The sequence below is a fragment of the Cottoperca gobio genome, chromosome 1 (assembly GCF_900634415.1).
Source record: "Cottoperca gobio chromosome 1, fCotGob3.1, whole genome shotgun sequence".
Lineage (NCBI taxonomy): Eukaryota > Metazoa > Chordata > Actinopteri > Perciformes > Bovichtidae > Cottoperca > Cottoperca gobio.
The window spans coordinates 12,510,170-12,537,688 of NC_041355.1; the positions used below are offsets into that span (position 1 = coordinate 12,510,170).

The 27,519-nt window shown below is 41.5% G+C and overlaps 3 protein-coding genes across 11 annotated transcripts; 2 read left to right on the forward strand and 1 right to left on the reverse strand.

Annotated features, from left to right (window-relative positions):
- The first annotated feature begins 879 nt into the window (after nt 1-879).
- Nucleotides 880-14,089, forward strand: suz12b (SUZ12 polycomb repressive complex 2 subunit b). Of its 7 annotated transcripts, none has more exons than XM_029437763.1 (17): nt 880-1,156; nt 1,404-1,548; nt 2,168-2,214; nt 2,317-2,381; nt 2,554-2,622; nt 2,791-2,840; nt 4,853-4,938; nt 5,038-5,269; nt 6,317-6,422; nt 6,507-6,621; nt 6,729-6,906; nt 7,884-7,972; nt 8,334-8,477; nt 8,886-9,043; nt 9,594-9,792; nt 11,534-11,613; nt 12,183-14,089. In XM_029437763.1, exons 1-17 carry the CDS (start codon nt 1,142-1,144, stop codon nt 12,493-12,495), a joined length of 2,091 nt encoding a protein of 696 aa, XP_029293623.1. In that variant the 5' UTR covers nt 880-1,141; the 3' UTR covers nt 12,496-14,089. The 7 variants fall into 7 exon arrangements, with proteins under 7 accessions (XP_029293623.1, XP_029293640.1, XP_029293632.1 ...); XM_029437780.1 differs by having other exon boundaries at nt 11,534-11,607; XM_029437772.1 differs by having other exon boundaries at nt 7,887-7,972.
- A 2,057-nt stretch (nt 14,090-16,146) lies between these two features.
- On the forward strand, nt 16,147-22,462 carry atad5b (ATPase family AAA domain containing 5b). Of its 3 annotated transcripts, none has more exons than XM_029439208.1 (14): nt 16,147-17,004; nt 17,154-17,484; nt 17,560-17,656; nt 17,758-17,840; nt 17,997-18,139; nt 19,031-19,202; nt 19,419-19,678; nt 19,766-19,859; nt 19,934-19,998; nt 20,203-20,401; nt 20,524-20,651; nt 20,740-21,530; nt 21,668-21,826; nt 22,328-22,462. In XM_029439208.1, the coding sequence occupies exons 5-14, from the start codon at nt 18,065-18,067 to the stop codon at nt 22,404-22,406; spliced, it is 2,022 nt and encodes a 673-aa protein (XP_029295068.1). In that variant the 5' UTR covers nt 16,147-17,004; nt 17,154-17,484; nt 17,560-17,656; nt 17,758-17,840; nt 17,997-18,064; the 3' UTR covers nt 22,407-22,462. The 3 variants fall into 3 exon arrangements, with proteins under 3 accessions (XP_029295068.1, XP_029295051.1, XP_029295058.1); XM_029439191.1 differs by having other exon boundaries at nt 16,149-17,004; nt 22,325-22,462; XM_029439198.1 differs by having other exon boundaries at nt 16,149-17,004; nt 17,157-17,484; nt 22,325-22,462.
- On the reverse strand, nt 22,387-25,556 carry tefm (transcription elongation factor, mitochondrial). Its single transcript, XM_029439220.1, has 5 exons — nt 25,379-25,556; nt 24,606-25,090; nt 23,684-23,833; nt 23,314-23,492; nt 22,387-23,211 (listed from the first exon to the last, which is right to left on the reverse strand). Exons 1-5 carry the CDS (start codon nt 25,419-25,421, stop codon nt 22,947-22,949), a joined length of 1,122 nt encoding a protein of 373 aa, XP_029295080.1. The 5' UTR covers nt 25,422-25,556; the 3' UTR covers nt 22,387-22,946.
- Between the last annotated feature and the right edge of the window lie 1,963 nt (nt 25,557-27,519).

The window sequence follows — 27,519 nt, forward strand, 5'->3', positions numbered from 1 at the left end:
AAAAAAACAATTAAGAAAGTTAATTTAAAAGTTTTCATCAAAGTTATGGAAAAGTTAAGAGGTTCCTGAACGAGTACAGAAATATATATGAAGAAACCGAGGAAAGATTATTTACTTTTTAGGTTATTATTCACCGTCTTCTTATCAACATTTCAAAATCATTTGATTGTTTTCCATCACCATGTACCATACTGTACTGATGTTGTACGTACAGTGTACTTATTTGTGCTGCTTTGAAGTTCATTTTTCAAAAGTGAGATTTATAAAATACAAATATAATGCAAATCTGACAGATATAATGAAGTAAATACCATACAATATATAATAATAACAATAATAATAATCTGTATTTGCATAGCACATTTATATAAGGATTGCAGCACAAAGTGCTTTACAATAAAAGAAAATAGACCAAATGAAAATAAAAACAGGGATAGAATGCCCTATTTAATTAATAGTATCTCCTTGGGGACAATAAAGTACATCCCATCTTATTTTATCTTAACAACTTTCAGCTCTTGACTGTAATATAGATTGGTTTATTGCAGCATGATAGATCTCTCTCCATTAAATAAATTCATTTAACAACGTGCAATCGAATAAAGGGTATTCATGGCATGAATAGGGTGTACTCATAGACTGTGTATATATAAGGGTGTACTACAAAATGGGACGTCTCATTTGAATAATAAGAGAGTTTTAGCTGCAGGCTCATTATGATGAGATTTCTGATCAACTCGATTTCCCGCAAAAATCACAGAAAGCGAGAGCGGGTTGTATGTCATCTCCGGAGGCCAGCAGCCAATCACAGCGCTGGATTCTCTTAGTCCGTCTCCTATTGGCTGACAACTGAGTACTGCTCTGTTGTTCAGTACAAATTGAAGGAAACCAAACCGACAATAAATTACAGATAGACAATAAATATTGTAATCATTTATATTATAACCAGCTACGATATAAAACGATATTTATGACAGTTGAATGCTGGGGAACCTCAGGCATACGGGGGTTTGTTTTCTAGTAAACCATGCTAGCATTGCTAGCTAACTAGCCAGCGTCTCGTCGCCTCCTCTTCATCTTCATGGGCTTCTGCTGTTGAGTCTGCCAGGCTTGTGCTGGGGGCAGCGAGGCTAACAAATTAATGCCATCGGCGAGGGTGGGTTGCTTTTATTTATGCCCAATATTTAAAACATGTCGATTTTAGGATTTTTGTTAATCATAGTCAGAATAATCGGATGGATACAACGCTGAAATACCAAGCTAACTAAAATGTTAGCATTATGCTTTCAGCTGAGCTAGCTAGCTCGCCTGCTAACGCGAGTATTTGCCTACTGGCTAACATGTTGCTACCATTTGTTCTTTAGTAATGTATGTGTTAACATGTGCCGTTGTTTGACTCCCAGAACTCAGGTCATATTATGAGTGGGGCTAGTTGCAAAGCTAACGGCGCTGTGTACCCCGCCTCATCAGCAATGATGAACTCTGTGAAGAAGCCGAAGATGGAGCAGATTCAGGCCGACCATGAGCTGTTCCTACAGGCCTTTGAAAGTGAGATTTCACCACTCATTACTTTGTAATGCAACTTTTCTGTTTTGGTTACAAGAAAATAAATTTTTCTGGCATTCAATAATCATTTGGCTACTTGCTTAACTTTACCGTTACTTTATTTTGTTTACAATAACTGCTTTTGACTGACAGGCCTCTCTGCTTGACCTGGCACTCTGAAGGGAGATTCAGATATTGTTTGTTTTAGCGAGTCTCATGCTAACTGTAGTAAGGTAGCAATTATCGGACTGGATTCAACGTAAGCAGTTTAGAGTTTGTTATATGTTACGTCTTTCTTTACTTGGTGGGTGTTTTGTAATCGGCCAACACCTGTTAACGCCCCTTCTTTTGGCAAGTGTTCGTAATAATATGGATTCCTTTCTCAGATGCTAACAGAGAAATTAAATGACAGCTGGCAGATTGAGGGGTCTGTCTCTTAAAAGCATAATCACTTTGTAAAACTGAGAACAGTCCTTGTTTTGTACTTCTACTCATGTTTGAGATTTTAGTGGGTTACTGGTTGAACTTTGCAAAGTTATACAGAAGACATAGTGATGTCATGATCGGGCTCTGTGACAGCTTCCAAACTAAACATCACAACAAATCCTTTTTCTATTTCCAGAACCAACTCAGATATACAGATTCCTCCGCACAAGGAATTTGATTGCAGTAAGTAAATTGTTATACATATATTTTGTTTTGAGTCATTGTATTGTTGATAAGCCAGCCTATTTAAAATGAGTCATTCATTCTTTATTTTAATTTTTTCAGCCCATATTTTTGCACAGGACCCTTACGTTCATGTCTCACAGAAACAGCCGAACAAATGCCAGAAGGTATGAAATCTGACGTGTTGACAGTTATGATATGAGTTCCTTTTTGATGCATATTAAGATATACCAACAGTTTAAAAAGATGATTGATACCTGATATAAGCTCATTTATGTTCTGTCATAGTAGTAATGCATTCATTTTTAAACCTGTGTGACTTGTAATCCTTCCTCTCAGAAAAACATTCAAAGTGGATGATATGTTGCAGACAGTCGAGAGGATGAAGGGAGAGCAGGATTCTCCAAGGTAACAGGGCTCTACAGTACAAGAGTGGATGTGTCCCTACTTAACGCTAGATAGTTTGTAGGGACTAAAATACCAGAGAAACCGTATTGACATGATTTATGACAATTCATATTTGGAGAACTTTATTTGTCCCAATTTCACTTGTGAATTTTTCTGTTGGTTCTTCAGTTTGTCTTCACATCTACAGTTAACCTTCACTGGGTTCTTCCATAAGGATGGTGAGCAGTATTTTCTCAAGTACTTGTGTGTAGTATATTTGTTCAAAGGGAAATACCTAAAATTGCATCCAAAATTGGCTGAGTAGAGCAGTTCCTGGTTATGATTTTGGAGAATCCTGTTATGTGTTGCACATGTAAACACTTTTTTGGTGTTGAGAAACTAGCTTATGCTACCTGAGGGCTGTACTATGAAGCAACATTTGTGGGTTGGCGAGTTATGATGAACCCAAAGTCAGAGTTTTCAGTGTTACGAAGAATGCCATCGCAACTTATGCGAAGCTGTGCAATCACAGTAGCACACGCTGTATGCATCGACTTGCATATTTTTTATGACCGGCAATCTATATCGGTGATGTAGAAAAAATCTGCGCAAGAATACTGTTTCATTTTATTTGCAGGGTTCTTCCTCTCGATGAACCACTGAATGTTTGTAGAGTTCTTTGGCCGTTCGCCAACACGGGTTCTACAATGAGCCTTGTATAAAATAGCAGGTAGCATATATTAATAGTTCACTTTATTTTTCATCAGTATGATGTTTACTTGCATAAATAATGTGGTATAATTCCTTCAAACCGTAACGTTATCACTTTGGACGATGTATGCTGGCCTGATTTGCTGAAGTCCGTTTTGCACTTCTGGTATATTGCAGCTAATAGAACACTGATTAAAAAATTCAAGTCCATTGGTATTTATCACAGATAATATTCAATTAATAAAATAATAATAATAAAAGACACAACGGCACACAGACGACCTGAAACCTGGATACTGTTATGTATCCAGGTCTCTTTTGTGTTCCATGTAAACAACCCCGTGTAAAGGTCCTGTCACACATATCCGTATCACAGAAACGTATGCTGGCGTATACGACATATCGACAATACGTTGATATAAATTAAGGGTAAATTGTGGTCGTTCGAAGCACGCAGAAGATACGGAGCTGGAAAAGTGCCATGTTCTCACGTCATGCTGATGCTGGAGAACGGCTAGAATGTACTCTTGTCGCAGCCTCTCAGCATCCTCCATGCTCTCTGATGATGGGTTGATGTATTCATCAAGACGTGCTGTGAAGAAGTGAGGATAAGCTACTCACAGGGACCCTATATACTATATTCAAATCCCAATAAGCTCCCAAAACGCTAGCTGTACTGTAGAAACATGTTTAATAAGTTACTCCGTCGTCAGGGATAAGCTTAACATCGGTTACGAATAGGTTATTCACTCGTTATCAATAAATTGGCTGTAGGGTTCACCGTCAGCCGACGTAAGCGTAACGTACCTCTAACGTAGTCACGTAAGTATTCACATATGTCTAACGTCACGTAATGTCTGCATATCTTATGAAGCACACGTCGGGTACGTCCGGTAATTTTGAACACGCTCAAAACATCAGCATTCAACAACGCACCCCAGCGTAACACAGTGAGCTCTTAACGAACACTACTTATACCTTACCTTATATCTACGTAAACCAGCGTGTTGCCGATATCTTGTATACGCCATATTTTGTATACGTTGGTTATTCGTCTGATACATTTTATATAAGTAAGTGATGCGCTATCAATAAGTTAGACATGCGTATTTGTATACGTTCACTTTTCCAATCCGATGGACGTATTTGGAAATGTTCATATACGCCAGCATCATTTTCTGCCGTACGGATATGTGTGACAGGGCCTTAAGATCCGAACCCGAATCAAACTCAAAGCCAGGATACTAATGCGCATATAAACATACTTATTGTAACTGCCGTGTTGCCATGACACCACCCAACTACAGTCAACAATTGCTCAACAAAAGATTTGTGTTGAAGCAAGCGGCTTGCCAAAAAAAGAGCCTAAAACACACTGATAGTAGTGACGGATGGAGTGGACCCTTTTCTTCAGGAGCATCAGCCTTATGTAGAGATAACGATGATAATCATGTGTGCTTCACTTTACGGTTAACTTGGATTTTGTTGTGCATCAAAAATGGACAAAAGGATTGACACTGAACTCTTTGTTGCCATACAGAAAAGCCATCTCAGAATTCAGAAAACGAACAAAATTCTGTGTCCTTAGAGGTGCTACTTGTCAAAGTCTGCCATAAAAAACGCAAGGTAAAGTAATATAGAGGCAGTGTCTCACTTTAGCAACAAGTCATTCCACCGTACTTACTAGTGATTTGTATTTGTTAAATTTAGTTATTTTTCTTGCAGGATGTCAGCTGCCCGGTAAAGCAAGTGCCTACAGGTAAAAAGCAGGTGCCTTTGAATCCTGACAGTAACCAAACCAAGCATGGCTCCTACCCTTCCTTACTCGTCTCCAGCAGCGAGTTTGAGCCAAGCAACAGCCACATGGTTAAGTCTTACTCGCTCCTGTTCAGGGTGTCACGCACAGGGAGGAGGGACACTAATTGCCTGGTCAACGGAGAGGCCAACGAGAACATTGGTAGGAAATCAACATTGAAGCAGTTTGTGTTCTGTTTGTGCCCAAGTACAGTTTGCATTGGGATGAATGATTTAACAGTGCATGTAGTCATTAGATCAGCATAGGGAGACTATTGCCGCATTTCCACTGCATTGTAGGCACGGCTCCACTCAACTCGCTCTTTGACTTCTATTAGCAATAGTTATGGATAGTACCTGATACTTTTTTTTTTTGGTACCACCTAAGTCGAGGTCCGAGCTGAGCCCGAGCCCCCAGGAAGAGTGCCGGGGTTCGAAGCCAGTTTTTCAAAGGCCAAACTAAAACTACAACTTCCCGGTGTCACGTGATGCCATTGGACCCAAAAATACTTTTCCCCATATACTTAAATTGCGACCGAGGCGTCTAAATCACAGGATGATTATTTTTGAGGTAATTAGATCCTAAAAGTTGTAACCTGCACAACTAGCCGAATGCAGAGTAACTTTCCTCTCTTCATGTGAATGAGCAGCTGGGCCGAGCCATTTTGGATTCATGCACCACCAAGCAACTTCCTGCTGTATCCAGTTCTCTTTATACATCCACGGCAAACCGTGCAGACCACTGATTGGACCAAGAGAATCGTCACTTGCACGACACGGGACATCCTGCACAAGCCTTCCATTTTTTTAAATAGCCAAACTACTGTCAATTGAAACCCCAATTCAGTTTTGGCTTTATAAATGGCACGTACACTACGCCATACACAATACATACACTTTCCCACAGCATCACTATGGCGATCAGCGCAGAACCCCGCCAACACTGAGAGGGTACTTTTCTGCAGAGGAAAACAAAATCTAAAAAAAGGACCTTATACCTAAAGTGAGTCGAGTCGAGCTGAACCATGCGGTGGAAATGAGGCATATGATGTCTCAGAATTAGGCTACAGCAAGATGATGTTGCAAGGAGCCAGTCACTGGGCACATTGCCTGAAATATAAAGTGAGGTGTAACTGAAATGGTTGCCGGTTGGATCTGAAATTCCTCACACTATTTTTGCATTTTCTTTCTTTTTTCTTTTTTGTGCAAGATGTAACAGATACTCCTAGTAGAAAGAAGAGAAGTTCGTCCCATAGAGAGGAGGGGGAGACCACAGAGACCTTTGTTGCACAGATGACTGTCTTTGATAAGAATAGGTAAGATTTATATTTCAGTTTTAAGAGCACCGTTCCTTTTGACGTAACCTTTTAAAAGCATTGCTCATGGTTTGTTCTCTGCAGGAGGTTGCAGCTGCTGGATGGGGAGTATGAGGTGTCGATGCAAGGCATGGAGGACAGCCCTGTCAGCAAGAAGCGAGCTACGTGGGAAACCATTCTTGATGGAAAGGTGGGGGAGGTTTGTACATGTGTCAGCATGAAGCATGTGAGGGTTTTCTCCTCTTGGTCTCCCTTTCTTATCTGTGTTGTCCTCTTCACATCACTGACCATTACTCTGTCCCACAGAGACTGCCACCATTTGAGACATTTTCTCAGGGACCCACATTGCAGTTCATGTTGCGTTGGACAGGTGATGCTAGCGGGAAGTCCACTGCCCCCGTGGCAAAACCTCTTGCTACGCGCAATTCCGACAGCTCAAGCCCCATGGAGACTCGAACCAGCAATCACCGAGCTGCCCTCATGAGTAAGTACAAAAACACAACGAGGTAGCGTGAACCTTTTATGATTAAGCTGAATTAGAAATATGCTGTGATGTAGAGGATTTCTAGATACTTGAATTAGATTTAATCCTGATCTGGTGAAGAGCAGGGGGTAGACGAAATTCATAGATGATGATGAAAGATGGGAGGGAGTCATAAATGGTTAACAATCCCACCTTCTGCTTTTATTTAAAGTGTTATGAAAGTGTTGATAAATTACATTAAACAAAGAACTGAAGATTGTTTATTTACTTCATGCCAGATTCTCTGAGTAAAGCTGAATGGCTGATGGGTTTGGATTGTTTACCCTCTGATATTGATGTGTGTGATGGTCTGTTTGTAACTGAATCTTCCATTAGGCTGCCTCTGAGTCATAGCTGTTGACATAAGACTTGAACTTTACTCCATGAATGTGCAGGCAATTTCACATGTTACTGTATAAGGCCTTGAGTCTTTTTGTTTCTGTAAAAGTCATGACGTATGTGTGTGAGTATAAAGCAAAATGTTTGCATACTATATATGTCATTACCTAGCATCTTGTTTGGGCTGTGTGAAATAGGCAGCATCATTCTGTTATATTTCATGATGCATGATTGAAATCCCTCACTGATGCAACCCATGAGAGACCTGTAAACACTCTTTTCCCCTCTTATTAAACTTAACTTTGCAACTGTTGTGGTAGTAAAGACAACGTAGCCAATGTTGCATGGTGCTGTCATCCTTTAAAGAGAACCATATTGGAGCATTTACACAACAAAGACCTACGTTTGAATGCAAAACAGCCATTACTTTAACATGCAGATGAAGCCAGATGTTGATTATCCCATGTCTGAAAGGGGCTTTATAAAACAGTGATGTGTGTGTGTGTGCTTGTTTGTCTCTAATACATGTTGAATTTATCAAATCGAATTGATGATTTGGTGATTCTTCAAGAAATAACCTGTCCATCTGTTCCCGTCAGCAGTGAAAGAGTCAGTGAGCACAGACATTCAGACGAGGAAAGAGCAGGTCCTGTGTGAGCCGCGGCAGAAGCTACGTATATTTTATCAGGTACACCACAACACAGTAAGAAACACAACTGGGCCTGGGACACTGATTTTTAAAGGATTCTTTTGGTGAGGTTGCTGCAAAGCAAACCGTTACATTTTTAAAATGTTTTTGAATTACTGTCGCATTTTGAGACCGTAGGAGAATTTTACTGGTTTGTAAATGTTATCAAGACGAGTAAAAGATTCATAAATGTAAATTAAACTGTTAACTGTTTTGACCCTGTTGGGCACTCGGTCCTCAGGGTTTATGTGACAGTAATGTTGATGTAATGCTAGAAGAGAATAGAATCATCCATTTACATCTGCTGGACGTTAACCCTCTCTGCTTTACCTTGATACTAATGCAATCTGTCCGTGTTCAGTTCTTGTACAACAATAACACGCGGCAGCAAACAGAGGCCAGAGATGATCTTCACTGTCCCTGGTGTACCCTGAATTGCAGCAAACTCTACAGCCTGCTCAAACACCTCAAACTCTCCCACTCCCGCTTCATCTTCAACTACGTGGTAAGGAACTGAGAGGTTGTCTGTAATTGTGTGCCGTTGGTGTAGTGTGACTACTCTCTATTTTTGAATACAGACTTATTCTGTCTCTGTACTCTGCCGCACACCTAACGGACAGGGCAGTGCCTTGCAGCTTTATTCTGTGCTATTTGAAGCTTAGACCGAGTGTTTTGGCTGCAGCCGACCAGACTGCTGAGCGGTAACCTCGGTGAGATAAACAAGGGGTCTAGGAAAAATTGTTTGCATACTTTAATTTATTTTATTGTTGCTCCTCATTCTCCACTTTTTTTTCTTTCCCTCTTATCCCTCTTTTTAAAAAGCCCCTGGCGTTCATAGAGAACGCTCTGTCTCTCCGTCTGAACACGGGTTTTCATCCAAAGCATAATGATATTTCTTTATTTTTATCTGCAGCCTCACCCCAAAGGAGCAAGGATAGATGTATCCATCAATGAGAGCTATGACGGCTCGTATGTTGGAAACCCTCAGGACATCCACAGCCAACCCGGCTTTGCTTTCAGCCGCAATGGCCCAGTTAAGAGGACTGCTGTAACTCACATACTGGTTTGCAGGTAAACTTGTAACCTTTTTTGTTGAGAAGCAACATTTATATTCAAAGTCGAAGCATGTCAGACAATGCAATTAACTTTTTTTCAATTTAATTAGCTTTTTTACACTCTTTTTGAATTGGTAATCAATTTAATTAACATTTTAATAAATTGCCCGTGAGCTGGGTCAGACAGACTTGGAACAGGACTTGGCAATGAAGGTGACCCTAAATAGGACGGTTCTTTTCAGTCTGCAGGTTTCTCATACTGGCTGCGTAATTGACAATTAAAACGGGTAAATAAAAGCATAAAAATTCAAGATGTGGAGTTCTGATAGAGGTGCACTTACATCAGTGCAGCGCCCCGCCTGGAATTCAAGGTGTTTCTTTTTCTTTTTTATATATTTTTTGTATTCACAACGCACTTTTCACATTGACAGGTGCTCTTTTATTCAAAAACAATAAAAGAAACCAGAATTGAGGTTATTGAAATATCTAACAAATGAGAATATGATTTAAAGATCCAGCGTTCATAGTGTACATCCAGGATTTGCTTTCTCTGCCCCTTCCACTAGGCCCAAGAGGACCAAACCGAGTCTGTCAGAGTTCCTGGAGACTGAGGACGGAGAGTTGGAGCAGCAGAGGACTTATGTCAGCGGACACAACCGCCTCTACTTCCACAGTGACAGCTGCATGCCCCTGCGGCCCCAGGAGATGGAGGAGGACAGTGAGGACGAGAGAGATCCAGACTGGCTCAGAGAGAAGACTGCCACGGTGAGAAACCATTACTTATTGTGTCGGTTTGTTTCTGGCTTCACTGTTAAATGAAGTTGAGACTCCCGTAAAGGTCAATTTCTCAAGTTACTCCTACTTACTGACGACGCCTGTGTTGCTTTCCGGTTGTACTGGATTGGGGGAAGTATACCCGGTGTCACATTCTGCCACAACATGGATTTTGCAATATCGTCATTGCCCCGATGAACGTGCACGTTTTTGGTTTACACACACACACACACACACACACACGGTAGATCTACTTGCCACTAAATCACACCCACACGGGTTATACTGTCTGGTTAGTGAAAGGTATCCGTTATGTAATGTTGCTGGTATGATGACGATATGACTCAACAGATCTATTTTCTGCTGATCCACGTGCTATTTTCAAACATGTTAGTTAAGATATAAAAGGGTTTGCCAGCTTTCGCTTTCTTCTGACATGTATAAATGATTGTAAGTGTAATTTTAAGTTTGTGGTCACAGAACCTTAATTTCAGTGGTGAAAACTTGGACAACAGTAAACATTTGAAAAAGCCTTCCGGTTTTGTCCTCTGTGCACTCGGAGTCACAGATGATCGTTGGTTTTTCTGGACTTATAGGCTCCTGTTTGTGCATTTCAGTCGCATTGTTTTCTTTCTACAGGTGCATAGTTGTTCCACAGTGTGCTGAGATGTCCCACTACAGTGGCTCTATAATGTTTAACTCCCCATTGTATATTTATGGCACTCGGCAGATAAAATGCCACAAAGTACAGTAAACTCGTATTCAATTTACTGTTTTATCACTTTAATATTTCTAAAAGGAACTTTATAATTGGTCTCTGGTACTGAAAAGAACATTTATAATGACCTTACTTTACTTTTGGGCATTCTTATTTACTATGGTATCAATTTAATTCGGTACTGTAATATTAGTGTATTATATATTAGGGAGTTGTATCCCATCATGCAGTGAGTTTCAAGTTTATAGTGATGATATTATTCCCATATAGTACATTTTGTTTTCTCTTCTGTAGGAGTCACAGTAGCCATGCTGTAATATTTAATTATTCATTCATTTATGTTCTTGTTGATTCGTACGTTTTATTGTTTTGTTTAATAATAAGGGTTTTACCTGTTGTCCGTGGAGAAGCCAGATCCTTCATTCACCTAAAAGACTTTGTACACCCCTAATCAGACTCTTACAATGTTTAAAATAGCGTGTCTGAGGTGCCCAGAGAATAACATCGTACGAGGAGGGAAATATGAAGCTTTGAATACTGATTTCGGTGTTGGATTACCATGGCAACAAAGAATCAAAGCATTTGGGTCAGACCTGCTCCCCATAAATAACTTAAAGATGCTTGGAGCAACAACTCCTGCCAACACAGAACGCTTCTTCAGCTTGCGCTTACCCCCGTACACAGCGTTTGTATCACTTCAGTATTGATTTCCTGAACCTGCTAACGTGGTGTGCTGCAGTTTCTCTTAATATTTCATAGAATATCTCATTTCTCTATCGGGGCCAACAGAAAGTGCTTTAAATGAATTGATCATCATTAAAGTAGTTCCATTGCTCTCGAGGCCAATTTCCAATACAATCTGTTCACATGTATCTGCTGACGTAACGGCGAAGCTTCTAAACATGACGGACATTACACTGCGGCAGTTGGCCCCTCTTCAGTGTTTTTACCAGCTGAGATTTGTTCCTATTGCGTCACCATAATTTATACATTTGTGGTTTTTTTTACTTGCAGCAACTGGACGAGTTCACAGATGTCAACGAGGGAGAGAAGGAAGTGATGAAGCTGTGGAATCTGCATGTCATGAAGTATGGGTACGTGGGAAGTGGTAGACATTACTGCGTCCTCATACAATACTTCTTACATTTTAAGCATTGTGTAATGTGTATATTAATGATTTTGTTTTTGCTATGTGAAACTATATTGCTAAATATTAAACAATTTTCAAACAGAAGGGGAACTACAGATTGAAAACAAAGCCAGAGCACTTATAAATCCCCTTGTAATGTCTCATATGCATCTGTTGGAGCTGTGGCACAGTTTAGTCACATATACAGTACTTAAAGTTGAAGTTACTCTTGTCTATGGCTGCAACGAGTATTTTCATTATCGATAATCTGACTTCTCGATGTAATTGTTTGGTCCATAAAAGATGTCCATCTGAGTTTCTAAAAAAGCTCAAGTGGATATCTTTTTTTATTTTTAAACAAATTTGGAGATTTCCTGCTTTTCTTCGAGAGGCTGAAAACGGCCATTTCTGCCATTTTTGCATGAAAAATAACTTGGACTAATTGATTATCAAACATATTTGGTAATCTTTCTGTCCATGACTTATCACGGCTGCTAAACTCTTGTCTAGAAACTAAGCTCTTCTGTTCTCCAGTTTCATTGCAGACAACCAGATGAATCAGGCCATAATGCATTTCGCAGAGAACACTGGCGCTTACATCATCCGCCGCAACCTCTGCCGCAACTTTCTCCTGCATCTAGTCAGCATGCACGACTTCAACCTGGTGAGCACAACCACCATTGATCATGCCATGGCCCGTCTGCGGCAGATCCAGCAAGAGCTTCCAGACACTGAGGAGGAGCAGCAGGACCAGACTCTGGTACCAGTAGGAGCCTGCAACGGCATCGCCGTCACCTCCACTGGAGGGAAACAGGGCAAGAGGACAAAAAGCGCACTGACGGACTGATGTTGGAGGGATGGAACAACGATTGTGGTGTTTTTGTTTTTTGTTTTTCCTTTTTCAATGAACTTTACCAACCCTTTGGTGCTTAGATAGGTGGGAGAAGTGGTCAGCGGAGGATCTGACCTGAAGCAGACCAGTATACAAGGTAAACAAGTTTTTTGGAACTTGAGAACTGAACCAAATATGAACAATATAAAAGTGAATCACTCACATCTACACAAACCAGGAATTTGAGGACTGGGTGATGTAAGTTGAACCTACTTAATGTGTATTTTGTAGGAGCCACTGAAGTATCTGTCTTTGGGTGAGAGAGTGAACAAACAGTCTTCTGACGTGGCGCGACTGCCTTTGGTATGTCCATGTTATAGACAACTGTATCGAGACTACAGTTAAAACTTTACTGGTAACATTGTCACTCTTGATTATTTGTACACATACACAATAACCTTGTTGAGAACTTATCCTTTTAGCTGATTATTTTAGCACTTGGTGTTTGTATTTAGAAAATTTACCTTCAAATTGTCTTTTTTTTTTTTTTTTTTCATGCTGCGCCAAATGTTAAAAGCAGCTTTTCTGTTTGTCATCAGTGGAGAAACTTTAGTGCGTTTGATTTCACTGTTGTGAATGACATTTAATTTGAATGAATACAGTGAGAGTAAAAGTCTACACTATTGGCATCAATGTCTAGAGTATATAAAGCCTGTAAAGCTTGTGTTAGGACCCCAAGATGGATTGTGGGTTTTTGCTGGTAGGTTGCCATGACAATAGTGATGTACTGTAAGGCTTGGGATCCTGGACAAGAGAATAAATTCTGATATGGGTCCATAAAACTCCTACTTCATCACCCCTAAGCCTTTCGGCCTGCATTGATAACAGCTAAAGGAAAGCCAGGGAAATCTACTTTTCAGAATATTTTATTTACTGAAAACAACCAGCAGCACGTCGCCCCGTGTGTCGTGCGTAGCATTCAAGATCTAAACGTGTTTTGATCACCTGTCGTTTCACTTTGAAGGTTTGAACATGTTGCAATCACAATGTTAAACATGTTGGGGGTTTTTTCAACATGGGTTCTGAGTATCCGTAGCTATTGACAGAAATGTAATCGCATCAAATGTTTCGCTACGGCTTGTTCTGAACCCAATAATTAACAGATTGCAGTTCTTCTCTCAAAGCAATATGCCGTTTCAGGTCCAAGTCCGTTGTCTGTCCCGTTAGGTGCAGTTTATGCCAAAGGGGAATATTTTCATCAGGCTCTTAGTTTTGTATATTTAGTATATTTTATTTTATTCATTCCATAACAAGTTTTTTTTCTTTTCTTTTTAAAGCCGCAGTAGTTGTGTTTTGTGGTGTCCGCATCTTTTGGTGATCATCACCACTCGTTCTTTCATCAGACTTCCCTCGTGGAAAACCCATAGACTGTACGGGTCAACCAAATTGACCTTATGCCACTATTCATGGCACATTTCTGTATTCATCTGGAAAAAGGGAGACGTTTTCACCATTATTGTCAAAACACCCTGTTAAAAATTGTGAATTATACACTCTGGCTAGGGGGATTTTTATATTTAAAGAAATAAATAAAATAAATTTGACCTGATTCATTGCTGTAATGTTTTAGCGATTTCTGGACACTAGCCATCATTACACGCTCTCCATCGTAGTCTCGGCCTGGCGATTCCAGCTGTATAATAACCCAGTCTGAAGAATACCTTCCCTTTATGCTAAAACCTTGATTTATGACTTGTATGTAAACAATTCATGCACAAAGATATTGAGATCTTGCACATGTAAAATGTTTTTCCGTAGCGAAGCTGTTTCTTTTTGGAGAAATGGTTAGCTGTATGTTATATTATAGGTCTTTTTGGTTGACAAAATCCAAACCTGCAAAACCTGTTTGCTCTTCTTAACTTAATTTTGTTTCTGGAAGCTGTGATGGAGCGCATCACACTGTCCTCATCACTAGATTGAGTTTGCTCAGTCAGATCAAATGTCTGTACTCGAGGACAGATGAGTAACATGAACCTTGAGTTGAGAGTTTTGTCAGGTGGTGTTTTCAAGGTGGAGAATGAATGGTCAAGCTCAAGTTACCACAAAATAGTTATTAAACTCTAAATTGAATGTGGCGCTTCACTGGCTGAGCCCAGTCCTAATGCACTTTCAAGATCAGACCTGTATTTATAATGAATGTTCACCCAAGGCATCACTGAATATGAATTAAAGGAAACTTTACATCTGTCCAGTGAATACCAAAAGAAAAAAGGGTTACCCAGAGTGCAGACCTTGCAAATTTCCCAGATACATCAAGTGTCTTCAGAAAGACGTCTTTGCAGACTCTAATCTGCATTCCTTCCAAAGGGAGGAAATACTTCATACTCTTCTGCCTCCTGGAGTCTTCCTCAGTCGTGCGTCTCCTTTGATTTCTTAAAAGATGCATAATTAACTTGAATAATAAAGCTCAGAGTATGCCATTCCCCAAAAGTGTCAGGAAAGCTTTTGTCTTACAGAGTCAGAGGTTGCTGTAGAGTAAAGCAGTTTGTCTGTCCCCTCGCTGGTACCAAAACATTTTAGATGTAAGAGTTCATATAGTTCTAGACAAAACTCATTACTCTTGTGTTTATTTGGTTAGTCTGCATCTCTTTCCGTGATGGTGATGGGACTTCTTGACACAGTTGGTGCTGTAATAAAACTTGCCTGGGGATGTCCGCCAAAGGTTTCTCAACAGTCCCCTTCATTTTCAGCCAGGGAGCAGAGTAATGGCCCGTTCTGACCCTTCAAAGCCATCTGTCTCAACTTTCTTTAGGTAAATTTACTGAGGAGGACAAAGGGAGTTCTCCATCTTCCACAGTTTGGTTATGATGAACAAATTGAAGTTGGTCACACAGGTAAAAGCTCTCCATAAAGACTTCATTTTAGTTTCCTGTGCTTTAAACGGTTTGCTTTTCAGGCAGATATGAGGTGCATCTTTATTGTGGCACTGATGCACACCTAGTTAAATCTATTTTTAGTTTGTCTCAGGACTATTAATCTAGCGGATAAGAGTATGTTTCAAGGGATGCACTCTTTCAATATAGAGCATTTTAGACATTGCGGCAAGTTATCTTTTATCTTTAATAAACTTTATTTGTGTAGCATCTTCTTAGCCAAGAAATGCAACAAGTGTTTTACAATAAGGAATTAATATAAAAGCAATATAATGCCATATTGATGGAAAAATAACTTAATAGTATAAAAAAAGATTAAATGGAATGACATTAGAAATTGCACAAACTGCAACCCACTGGATAAATGATTGTTAAAAATATATAAAATCAGTACCTGATATGTGCAGCATGCACATACACATCAAACACTGCAGCAACATCGAAATGTCTCCATTCTCTACTCCCTTTTGATCTTTGCTTCTTATCTACATTTCATCTTTCCTACTAGTTTAGGACAATAAAATACACGCGCTAGAAAGAAACACCAAATGTAGTGACAGCATTAGGAGCTACCACTCTGCTCTGAATTCCGGGTGAGAACAAATTGGGTGTTGGAGTTATGATTTTATAGCAAAATGTATTTGTTTTTATGCCGTCAGCTTTGAGTAACACCGTTTAGGCTTTATGTGATATATAATTTTAACAACATCGTCCTACATGCATCAGTTTGGTTCACCTGCTGAACTGCACGAGAGCCTCCTCCGGGGATGTGTCTGCACATACACGATCTTTGGCTACATTCTCGCGCACGTTTTAAACGTCACTCCGGAGCAGTTGGGATGTTTTCGAATTCATCTAAGAAGTACTAATTGGTACCGTTTACATTTTTTATACTTCAATGAATTTAGTTAAAATACGTAGTTTGCTAGTTTGGTTGTTGTAAGAAATTGAAGTTACCGCCGCACCATGCGGGACAGCCGAGAGCAAAATACACAAGTCTTTGAATTTGGAGGATTTTACGATGCGAAACAAACTCAAGCGGAGCAACACATGTAACGGTGCTCTGTGTCCGAGCAAAGAGCACCTGCGGACCGCGGACCAGGTAACGCTGGTGTTGTCCGAGTCGAGTTTCTCCAACGATGAGACCTCGCCAGAAAGAGATTCAGCCTCGCTGGCAGCAAAAGACACAAATGTTGCAGCTGCAGGCATCTCCACCGGACAAGTTAAACCACTCCAGGAGCAGAGGAAGAATTTTGCGCCAAAAACATTCAAATTGCACCAATTTTCTTACACAAAACAAGGCAAAGTAAGAGTAAACGTAACAGTGACGTGAAGCCGGACCCGCCTGTGGAGCCGCTGCAGGACTCGGTGCTCCCTGATGTACAGCTGGTGAAAAGTCCGCAGCGATTATCGTCAACAGTTTCTCACCTGACGCAGAGAAGGAGGTCCGGGAGAGGACAGCTGTCACCCTCAGCTCTGCACAGCTGCATGGAAGAAATCCAAATATCCAACCCAGCGATATCGGTGCGAACAGTGTTCAGCACTTTGCAGAAGAAAGCGAGTGAAAGGCTGCAGGATTATGGATCCACAGGTGAGATTGAGAAACAGTCTGAGTGTGCATTCAATTCATTAATTTATGCATTCATAAAGCAGGTTTAACAGTGACTTAAATTAGCCATTCTACTGAACTTGTGCTGCCATCATCACAATCCAGTTGTTCCTCTCTCTCCTTTTCCAAAGAAGACAATCTAAACTCTACCCAGAATCACTTAACAGAGAAGAGGAAACGGGCAAATGAAAACTCAGAGAGGGTGCCCAAACGTCTCAGGTCCAGTGTCACTGCAGAGGGGGCCGGTCACTGTCCCGTTTCAGCACAGGGTGTCCAGGAAAGTCCTGTCCCGATGGTCAAGAAGCAGCACAGAAGCAACAAGCTAAGTCGTACTCAGCAGACTGAGGCAGCAAAGTGGGAGCCCCGCAGGCCTTGTGAACCACTGTGAGCCGTACTCTGGGTCGATACATCACACCGAATCTTGCAGCCAGTCACTCCAAACCTCTGACACCCTCCAAAAAGGTAAACTTGTCATACGATTGTTTTATGCCCTTTTAAATAGCAGGAACTGATCTTTCCCCTCTTTCTTTTGTCTAGATTCCAGCTACGAGGAAGTTCTCTGGACAGAAAAATACAGTCCTCAGCATTCAAGTGAAGTCATTGGCAACTCGGCCTCTGTGAATAAACTGCAACGGTTAGTTTTATATCATTAGCTTCCTCACCCTTTCACTCATATATTGGACTTGAAATCAGTGTGAGCACAATCTTTTATTTTGGTGTTTCTCTGGAATTCAGTTGGTTGAAGAAATGGAAACTAAGAGCTGAAGGTGACGAAAGGAGAAAAAGGGAGGAGAGGAAACGAGAAGATGACTGCAATGGTATGAGCTGGTATTTATCACATTTGCTCTTGTATCTCACCTCAGGGTCAACTGTGGTTATTAATATGCCCAAAACATGGTCACAAGCCTGCTTATTTGTGGGTATTCACATGACTTTAATGATTTAATGAAAGTCCTAACTGTCCTCCTGTGCAGGCTCATGGGACTGTGGAGACTTCCAGGCGGAGACTGGGGCAGAGGGGGACAGTTTGCTGTGCAACACCATGCTGATCACCGGACCTGCAGGTGTGGGCAAGACCGCCTCAGTGTACGCCTGCGCCCAGGAGCTGGGCTTCAAGGTTGGATTCAAACGGGAAGAATATGTTTTTATCTGCATTAATATTAATATCTTTAGTTCTCATCATCTACACCAAACAGTGACTCCTGGCAGGGTGAACAATCTTAGGCTCTGCAACAACTGTAATCACAAAGATATGTAAAATCTTATTCACATTTTGCACTGAGAGATGACTTACGAGAATATTCAACGTTTGAAAAAGGTTAATATGAGCCGGTTTAATATTGACTGTTTAAACTGCGTGGTTATCCTTCAGGGCTGCGGTCATTCCACTGAGCGATCACAAACTTACATCAGCAAGTTGACTCATAAAACTGGGTAGAATAACTCGGGCACAAAATGAGCCAAAAATATTAATATTAATATGGCTATAGGTATGCTTTTAGAATTATATGGTCCATGCAAACAGACGCATCTTATCAGACGCCAACAGACCCAGGAACATCATGAGGTACTCAATCTGCCGTCCTCCGTTCCTCCCGTCTCTTTTTCCATAAGAGTCTCACCTTTTTAAGGACATATTTCCTGTTCTATACAGAAATATGTTACTCACAGTCGAGCAGTTATGCTGTGCTCATAAAGTATATCTGGCTACACGGCTCTGTAGCTCATTTTAAATGATGTCTCCTGACTTTTTTATGTGACTCTTTGGACTCAGAGAAGATCTTGAATTTGAAATACTTTGCGTGACCGCTACTTCTAAATGGAAGAGAGTCGGCAAATTAAATTGATTGTCAAAATGAATCCCTCGGCAAATGTTGATATTATATGGCTCTTACCAGATGACCAAATCACCAGATTCTAGTTTGCTTTCACAGCAGAGAATCGTCTGGACACCTCACTTAAAATAGAGGATTGAGCCTTTCATTTGTCCGTGTCCTTTGCATCAAAGGTATTTGAGGTGAACTGCTCCTCACAGCGCAGTGGCCGCCATGTTCTGTCCCAGCTGAAGGAAGCTACACAGTCCCACCTAGTGGAGATGTCTGGGAAGGACCCACCGAAACCAACTTACTTCAACAACTACAACATCAACAGCTGCACTTCTAAAGCTGAGACTTTACCTGGTAGGACAAAGATGGTGACGCAGTGTTCATTGTAATCTAAATAACGATGAAAACTCTCTCACTTACTAACGTACTTAGACAAGCTCGCAACAGAGATTGTGAAGGTGGAACACGTTATGGTGTTAGCTTTGTTTAGTGTATATCTGAAGACAGAAGTTGAGTCCTTGATGTCATATTAACATATTTTACAGGCATTTGTTTTTTTATTTTTTACAGGAAAAACAGTGCGTCTCAAAAATATCACCTCTACCTCAAGAAAGAAAGCGGCACAGAACTTATGTCCCTCCAGTCGCAAAAGAAAAGCGAATCCAGCCACAGTCACTTTGACCAACTACTTTAAGATGAAGGCCAAAGCAGATCACTTGCACTTCGGCCGTCTATCGTCATCGGAAAAACCAGACGGCAAGAAAACGGGCTCTGACCAAACAGTGCCACAGAACAAAAAGACGGCCACGTCACTCATTCTGTTTGAAGAGGTAAACTCTCCGGCACTGTAAGACATATAATTGACTGGATATGAGACCGCACTGGTCTGATCCTTCTGCAACCATCTGCTCCCACAGGTTGATGTCATATTTGATGATGATGTTGGGTTCCTTTCAGCCATCAAGACTTTCATGTTGACCACTAAAAGACCAGTCATTCTGACCACCAATGGTAAACGCACCCACTGTGTCATTTTAGAATAGCTTTGAGGACAAGCTGTGATGTAAAATAAATGTCTTCCTTAGATCCCTTATTCAGAGAGAGATTTAACTGCAGCTTGGAGGAAATCATTTTCAAAACCCCTTCAGTGGTAAGTCTGATTTTAATGTCTACACTCTTGTACAACTTCAGTGTGAAATGCATGTTTCCTCAAGTGCCTAGCTTTTCTTGTATGTTGGTGACAAACAAACCTAGTGTACGTACTCGTATGGGCTTCCCACACATGCAGAATCATTAGAGCAAATGTTAGCAAGAAGGATCCACTTTGCCGTAAACGTACTCCTTGTATTCCAAGGTGAACGTCTGTAGCTACCTGCTGCTGGTGGGTTTGGCTGAGAACGTGCGACTGGAGTTGGACGATGTGAGCAGCCTCGTCAGACTGTGCAGAGGGGACGTCAGACGCTGTTTGCTGCAGCTGCAGCTCTGGGTGCACAGCGGTGGAGGACGGGCATTTCAAAGTGGAGGGTCCCGTAAGGAGCCTACTCATGTTCAGCGTGAGTTGCTCTAAATATATCAAGCCCCCTTTTGTAGACCGTAATTATGTTACCAAAAAAACACCAGTGCAGATTTGCAGGAACTTTCTCTGTTCCATCTTGTTTTATATTTCCTTATCTAGACTTCTCTAGTGTTACTGAAAGAGGAGACGATGTACACTTTCGACTTCCTCAATCCGACCCAGGCTGCGCTGCTAGCATGCTGGGTCTCCACCCTGTGACACAAAACCTACTGTTCAACCTTCTAAAGGCAAGTATTGATATGTTCAACTTGTGTGTATAAACTCCAGACGCTTCTTTATCACAGAAGAATTAACTTCATCTGTCGATATTTCCAGTGTCAGTCGTGGTCTGAAACGGACATGAACAAGCTCCTGAGGCTCCTGGCTCAGAGCTGGAGAGGACGTGTTCCTCTTCTGTACTGCAACCTGGAGCGTCTTCTACCTGTCGGGGCCACGGGGACTTGTCCTGGGCTGCAGAGGGAGCTGGCTCACTCTGACATCCATCTTCACATCAAGCAGCTCGATGGATGTGTCAGTAAAAATGCGTCAACTAACCTCCGCAAATCTGTGAGGAATATCTCCAGGCTTAGCAGAAAGAAATATATTCCAGCAACGTGCGACACCACATCCTCTGCTCAAAGAACATCGTTCTCCTCAGAAAGGGCTCGTTCCAGAGCTCCTAGTTCAAGAGACAAGACTGAAGGAAAAGCAGCCCAAGTGGAGACCGACTGTTTGGATGCCTTGACAGACTTCTTTGACCTCATGTCGTACCTTGATTCCACAATGCCAGCTGCCGCAGCACCGCTCATTTCAGGCTCATGCCGACCTGAGGCGTTTGTCTGGACGGGAGCAGAGATAAAGGATGGCTTGTTGGATGAGATGAGCGAGGACAAGGAGGTGGGCAGGATTTGGAGCGAGGAGAGGCTGTTGGATATTCAGGCTGCTGTTGAGGGCCTGGGGTGTCACAGGTGCTGTTGGCGGGTGTCTGAGGCGTGGACTGAAGCCCAACAATGCAGACAGGAACTGGGAGACACAAGTTGGCGGAGGCTGGTGGAGAGAGTGACATTACCGGCCTCTTCCAAAACACAGAGCCTCAGCTTTAGTTTCCCACCTCTGTGTGCACCAAGGTGAGTCTATTCTCCATCTAAACTTCCGAATACTAATTCAAATTGTTTACTTCCAGGCATTGCAGTCTGTTTAATGTCTGGTGAGTTTACAAAGCACAAATGTCTGTTTGTTTTAACCACGTGCCTGTCCCTCCCAGTGTGTCCAAAAGGAGGTACGAGCTGAGCAGGACGGTGCTGGGCAGTAAATCTTTTAGCCTGCTGGGGAACAGACGAGCTGTCAGCGTGGACTACATGCCGGTCCTCCGCTACATCTGTCGCTCTCAGAGAGTGCAGGAACAGAAAGAGGAGCCAGTCGGGTGAGACAGAATGACAGCACTGGTTTTACAAACTTAGATCTAGTTTTAATTGAATACTTCAACCCCACAATGATCTTTTGCACATCAATTACTCACCCAGTGTGCATATTAGCAAAAACCTGACCACTTAACTCTTCTGCATGTTCATGTGTTTGGTAGGTAGCGAGCATACGACTGGATAAATGACTTGGATCATACGGCATGAGTTAGTAAACAGGTTTTGTTGTTAAATGTGGCCACCATTTACCGTAAAAGCATCAAGAATTTTCTCCATTTTCTTTGTTCACCGTGGAGGCATGCGAGTAAAGCTTTCGTCAAGAACTCATGGTAACGGAGTAATTGATATACTTTTGTGGGTCAAGTGTTCCTTTAACTCGGGGTAGTCAGTGTGACAGTGAAAGGCAGATGATGATGAGAGTTGTATCTTCCACCCACATTTCAGTAATGAAATCATACTCAATATGTGCAGACAAAAATCAAATGATTTATTCCCCACAGCAGGCGTCTGAACTACCTCAGCAACACACACCTGTGCCTCTCAAAGGCAACCATTCAACTCCTGGCCGAAGATTTCTCGTAGAGAACCTCCTACTGCTTCACTTTGCTACAGTCAGCGTTTTATTTTTCATCTGTGCATTGATTAACCTGAATACTGTCCAATGAATGTAATGCAGTTGAGATGTGAAATCGTGTTTTATTTACACGTGTAACCAGGAAAAGTAAATAAAATGTATTATTAAAATGATTATTTTTAAAGAAATGTGTTCAGGTACTCGTGGGTTGCCGGGGAGATCATTGCAGTGTTTTCATAAAAGTTGTTGCATAATCCATAAAACCTCAGAAGGCATTTTTACTTTAAGTTTCCAAATCGAACAAGGTCGACACGGAAATAACAAAAACACTGCAGCCAACCCTCATATCACAAAAAATATATATACAGTATTAAGAGTGTTTCATGTAACAGCAAAAACATTCACTATATTGTACCATCCACCCCCACCGAATCTGTTCAAGAGGTAAATGTTTGTTAAAAGTCCAAAAGGGCTCAGAATGCCACTCAAGAGGTTTATGTTGGGGCATGTAGTGCACGGTTGGGGCATGAGATCCGACCATGTGGTGGCTAACTGGAAGATTTGCTGAGCAGCTCATAAAAAGCCAAAGCCTGAAGCAGAGCGTCACAGAGTTCCTCGCCTTCTCTTCTGCTGCCCATCTGGAAATAATTCCTGTATTTCACCAGCAGCTCAGGGGAGAAGTTTATCCTGGGGAGCTTCTGGGTCACCGACTGTGCCATCAGCTGCCGCACAGCCTGTGCTCCACTGGTCCGCGATTCGCCCACCACGAGTTCAAAGTGACGTCCCACTGCCATACGCATCATATTCAAAACCCTGCGAAGGAGGGAAACAAGTCAGACTAAAAATAGTTGCCAAATGTACAGTATTCTGGTGCATTCATAGTTTCAAGCTCGTTATTGATCCTTTTCCCCTGACCTTGGAGGGAAGTTGGACTCAGGTGGTAAGTTTCTTCGCTCAAGCAGAGCAAACAGCATGGCCTCCACGGTCCTCATGTGGGCCATGACGGGGAACAGAGCCGTATTCTGGACCGACATGGAGGATTTCTCTATTATGTAAAAGTCAGCTGATGGGAGGAGTGTCAGAACTGCAGAAACCTAATGGCAGAAAAGAAAAGTTACAAATTGTGCAGTTTGTGCGTTTATATTCCGTACCATCAGTTCCACCCAGATGTTAACGAAGCTTAAACAAATGGCCAATAGGTGTTTATATAGTCTCTCTACAAAAACTCATTCAACTAGCGAGTAAAATTTCAATACTATAATGAGACTCTGGCATTTATACTCACATCACTCAAGTAAGCAGAAGCCATGTATGTTCCCCTCAAGAAATTTGGACACACCAGCTCTTGCCATTCCAGCACCGTCATCCCACGGTCCACATGAGCCCAGGCGATTTTATTGGTCCCGCAGACTAGTGACACAATTGTATTGGCCTCCTGCGTAAACGAATACAGAATCATGATGTTACAGTGAATTATCCTGCTTTAACATTTAGTTTGACAACAAAATGAGACACAGGCAGCAGTTGTTTTACTTAACTGCTACATTACTAACTGGGGACTGTCAGGATATCTCTGCATCTGCTGCGTTGATTTAAACAGTCGTTTTGATCCGTCTCTCACAAGGCCCACAACTTTATCGAAGTGCAATACTAAATAGTAAGAATACCCCGTTCAGCATCTCAGGCAGACACAAACCCCCCCCAGTCTTAGCCTTGTATGACCTAAATGTTGATTTGAAATAAAACAGCAGTAATCTTATTTAGGCATGGACAGATTATGAGATCGTTTGTAGTCATTTTGCATCTTTGTGGTGATCTTTGTATTTATTGTGTGTCTCGGTAGTCGTTATCCCATCCGTGGTTGTTTGTGCATCTTTCTGTCGTCGTTTTGTGTCTAATTGTGGCACGGTTAGTTTGCATCTCTTGGTAGTCATTGTGTCTCTCTGTAGTCCTTATGGTAGTTTGCACTTCTTTGGCGTCATTTTTAATGTTGGTTTTGCATCTGAAAGTCTTTCTGTAGTTAATTTGTGTCTCTTTGTAGTCGTTTGACTATCCCACAAGAGATGTTATCAGTCACAGATGCTCTGAACCAGCTGGGTCCCCCTAACCCCGTCGGCGCCAGTGCCAGTGCCTGGTATGCACATTCAGTGATCCAACCATGAATATTAAGACAAGGGCAGGTGTGTGAAAATGGACAAAGACCTCACCTCCAACCAGGACCTGTCAACCTCTGGCCTGATGAACTTGGCCCACTGAATCCTCACTTTCTTCTCCTTCTTAACTGGGTTGAGAATGGAGTTGAACACCGTGACTGCACTTTTGTGCTTCAGCAGCGGTACGTTCACCACACTCTCCAGAGTTTTAAAAGGTCCGTTTTTAGTCCTGTACTCAACAATGTTGACGGACTTGCGGCCTCTGAGGAGCTTGACGTCTGTCATCTCTAACGGTGAGGCGGTGTTGAGCAGCTGGAGGATGGAGTCTCGTTGCTCAGAAGTGTAGCAGTCATCCAGGGATCTGTTGTCTTCTTTGCAGGGTGCAGAAGTTAAGGAGATGGAGGCGTTCAGGGTCTCAAAGCGTGCCACGGGGACCCGGCTCCGCCAGCAACATGTGCACTGGAGGTACCGCGGCTCCAGCTCAGGGAGGCAGCCGTGCTGAGGGCGAGGGAATAAACCAGACTGTCCTGCATATTTACCTGCAGAACAAATAAGAGGGAGCTGACTTATCAAATCAACCTGTGTTTATATAATACAAAACCCATTACAAGCTGGACTCTCCACAACACGTGAGTAGACGGACCTCGTGTCAGTCAACTTATTGTGGACTCCAAGGCTGTGGGAACTAAAACAAACAAACAGTGGAAATAGTAATATAACCTGTAAACATTTATTTTACCAATTAAAACTAGCTACGTTAAATTAACCTAACATTGCTAGCCGGCGAATTCAAACAGCGAGTGAAACATTTCACTACAACAACTTACTTCTCTGAGTGACCGACGACAGAAGTCTCCTGGCGACCCACATTGTCGTTAATTAAAATAAATAATCGATTTTTTTTAGCTACAACATTATACAGGTTGAACAGCTTTGCCCTTTGATTGTTGTCCGACGGTTTTCCATCCGCCGGCGTAAAACAACAACACCACATTGGTTCCGGTCTGCTTCTTCTTCTCTGTTTTATTGGCGGATTGCAATACAACGTTAAAGGTGTATACCGCTACTTACTGTATAGGAGTGTGTAGTTTCATTGCACACATTCATATGGTGCTGATTACTGAGCTGCATTAATACATATTGTTTATGATTACATACCCAATTTATATTAGTGAGGATAGATTAATTATTAGAAACACATCTTAGTATTTTGCAGTAAAATGCAATAGCACTACAAACTAACTCAGTATATTTCCTCAAGAGCTGCATATAAGTACAATTTTGATGTACTTTACTGGAGTGTTTCTATTTTACGACAGTATTTAATAGTATACCCTTTATTCTTAAACATGTAGTTTATACTTTCTCAAAGATGTTGAATTGATATTGATTAATCTACCCAACCATACAATTGTTAATATTTGCTTCACCTCCACCAGCTATAATATGAAAATGTTGCTTACACAGCAATGTATCACTGACAGCAGCCATTCTGCTGCATAATTGATACTAATTTTAATTAAAACTAATATTAATTTGGCTGATAATACTTTCATCAATTTACCTAAGTGAGATTTTGAATGCAGGATGTATTCTTGTAAAACAGTATGTTTACAATGTGGTATTCTACTTTTATTTAAAAGATTGGAAAATGTCTTTCATTCCTGCAAACTACAGCCTCCAAAATGATCTTAATCAAAAGCTCTAAAACAATTTTAATAACCTTCACAAAGGTGGGATTTTTGACGGGCTGTTGTATTAGCCTGCTTTAGTTTTTTCGAAGGTACCTATTTAAACTGGCAAATATGTGTGTGTTTATTAGCTTGTTTCGCAGTTTGCCTGTCCCCTAGTGGCCAGAATTAATTAATGCAGCTATAGATAGATAGAGAGAGAGATAGAGATAGAGATAGAGAGAGATAGATATAGATATAGATATAGATAGATAGATAGATAGATTTTATTTTATAGGCGCCTTTCATGACACTCAAGGACACCATACAGAACATAAGGTTAAAAACAAGGAACAAACAAACAACAAAACAAAGTCAGACAGTCATTCACAAACAAAACAAAAACTGAGAACAGAGAAAAAATAAAACTTAAAAACAACAATCAGTTAACAAATGAGTAATTATTAAGAATATGCTCATTTAAAAAGATGAGTTTTTAAACCAGACTTGAATGCGGGGAGGGAGTGGATGTTGCGGATATTTAGTGGGAGAGAGTTCCAGAGAAGGGGGGCAGACTGGCTGAAGCCTCTGGGCCCCATGGTGATCAGGCGGGCAGAGGGAATAGTGAGTTGGGAGGCAGAGGAAGATCGGAGAGAGCGAGAGGGAGTGTAGGTGTGAAGGAGTTCAGAGAGGTATAAAGGTGCAAGATTGTGAAGGGCCTTGAAGGTGAGGAGCAGAATTTTAAAATCAATAATCAATAATCTTTAACTGGGAGCCAATGGAGTTGTTGGAGAACCGGAGTGATATGATCTATGGAAGGAGTTCTGGTGATGATACGGGCGGCTGAATTTTGGACCAGTTGGAGTTTACGTAGAGATTTGTGAGGAAGGCCAGAGAGGACGAAGTTGTAATAATCTATACGGGATGTAACAAGGGCATGGATGAGAATGGCGGTGGTGTTGGGTGTGAGCAGTGGTGGGCCATCAGGGCCAGCAAGGCCTTCTCTTCTGGCCTAAACATCATCAGAATATACATTTCATTTTTATATATTTTTTCCACAAATATGTATTAAATTATTCCCCATAGTCTATTCTCTTCATTTCATAGCTTTCCTCTTGGTTGCGCTGCTTCCAGCCTCAGATCGAGATTTGGAGGGCTGGCCTTTATGTTAGAGCTTTTATCCAATCATATTTCAGCCATCATGTGTTGCCAGGGTCCAAGAAATCTGCCCTGAGGCCTTCAGAATCAACAGTGCAGGCGCCTGTAGCTTAAAGTGAACGGAGACAAAACTGTGGCGT

What these genes read in the sequence shown, in the direction of transcription:
- suz12b (XM_029437763.1), top strand. An exon ending in TGGGTTCTTCCATAAGGATG is followed by an intron (nt 2,841 to 4,852) that starts GTGAGCAGTATT and finishes GTTGCCATACAG; the next exon opens with AAAAGCCATCTCAGAATTCA. An exon ending in AGAGGCCAACGAGAACATTG is followed by an intron (nt 5,270 to 6,316) that starts GTAGGAAATCAA and finishes TTTTTGTGCAAG; the next exon opens with ATGTAACAGATACTCCTAGT.
- atad5b (XM_029439191.1), top strand. Translation starts at nt 18,065, where the DNA reads ATGCTGATCACCGGACCTGCAGGTGTGGGCAAGACCGCCTCAGTGTAC. An exon ending in CCCAGGAGCTGGGCTTCAAG is followed by an intron (nt 18,140 to 19,030) that starts GTTGGATTCAAA and finishes TTTGCATCAAAG; the next exon opens with GTATTTGAGGTGAACTGCTC. An exon ending in GGAGCCTACTCATGTTCAGC is followed by an intron (nt 20,402 to 20,523) that starts GTGAGTTGCTCT and finishes TTCCTTATCTAG; the next exon opens with ACTTCTCTAGTGTTACTGAA.
- tefm (XM_029439220.1), bottom strand. Translation starts at nt 25,421, where the DNA reads ATGTGGGTCGCCAGGAGACTTCTGTCGTCGGTCACTCAGAGAA. An exon ending in GTCGTCGGTCACTCAGAGAA is followed by an intron (nt 25,091 to 25,378) that starts GTAAGTTGTTGT and finishes TTTGTTCTGCAG; the next exon opens with GTAAATATGCAGGACAGTCT. An exon ending in GAGTCCAACTTCCCTCCAAG is followed by an intron (nt 23,212 to 23,313) that starts GTCAGGGGAAAA and finishes CCTCCTTCGCAG; the next exon opens with GGTTTTGAATATGATGCGTA.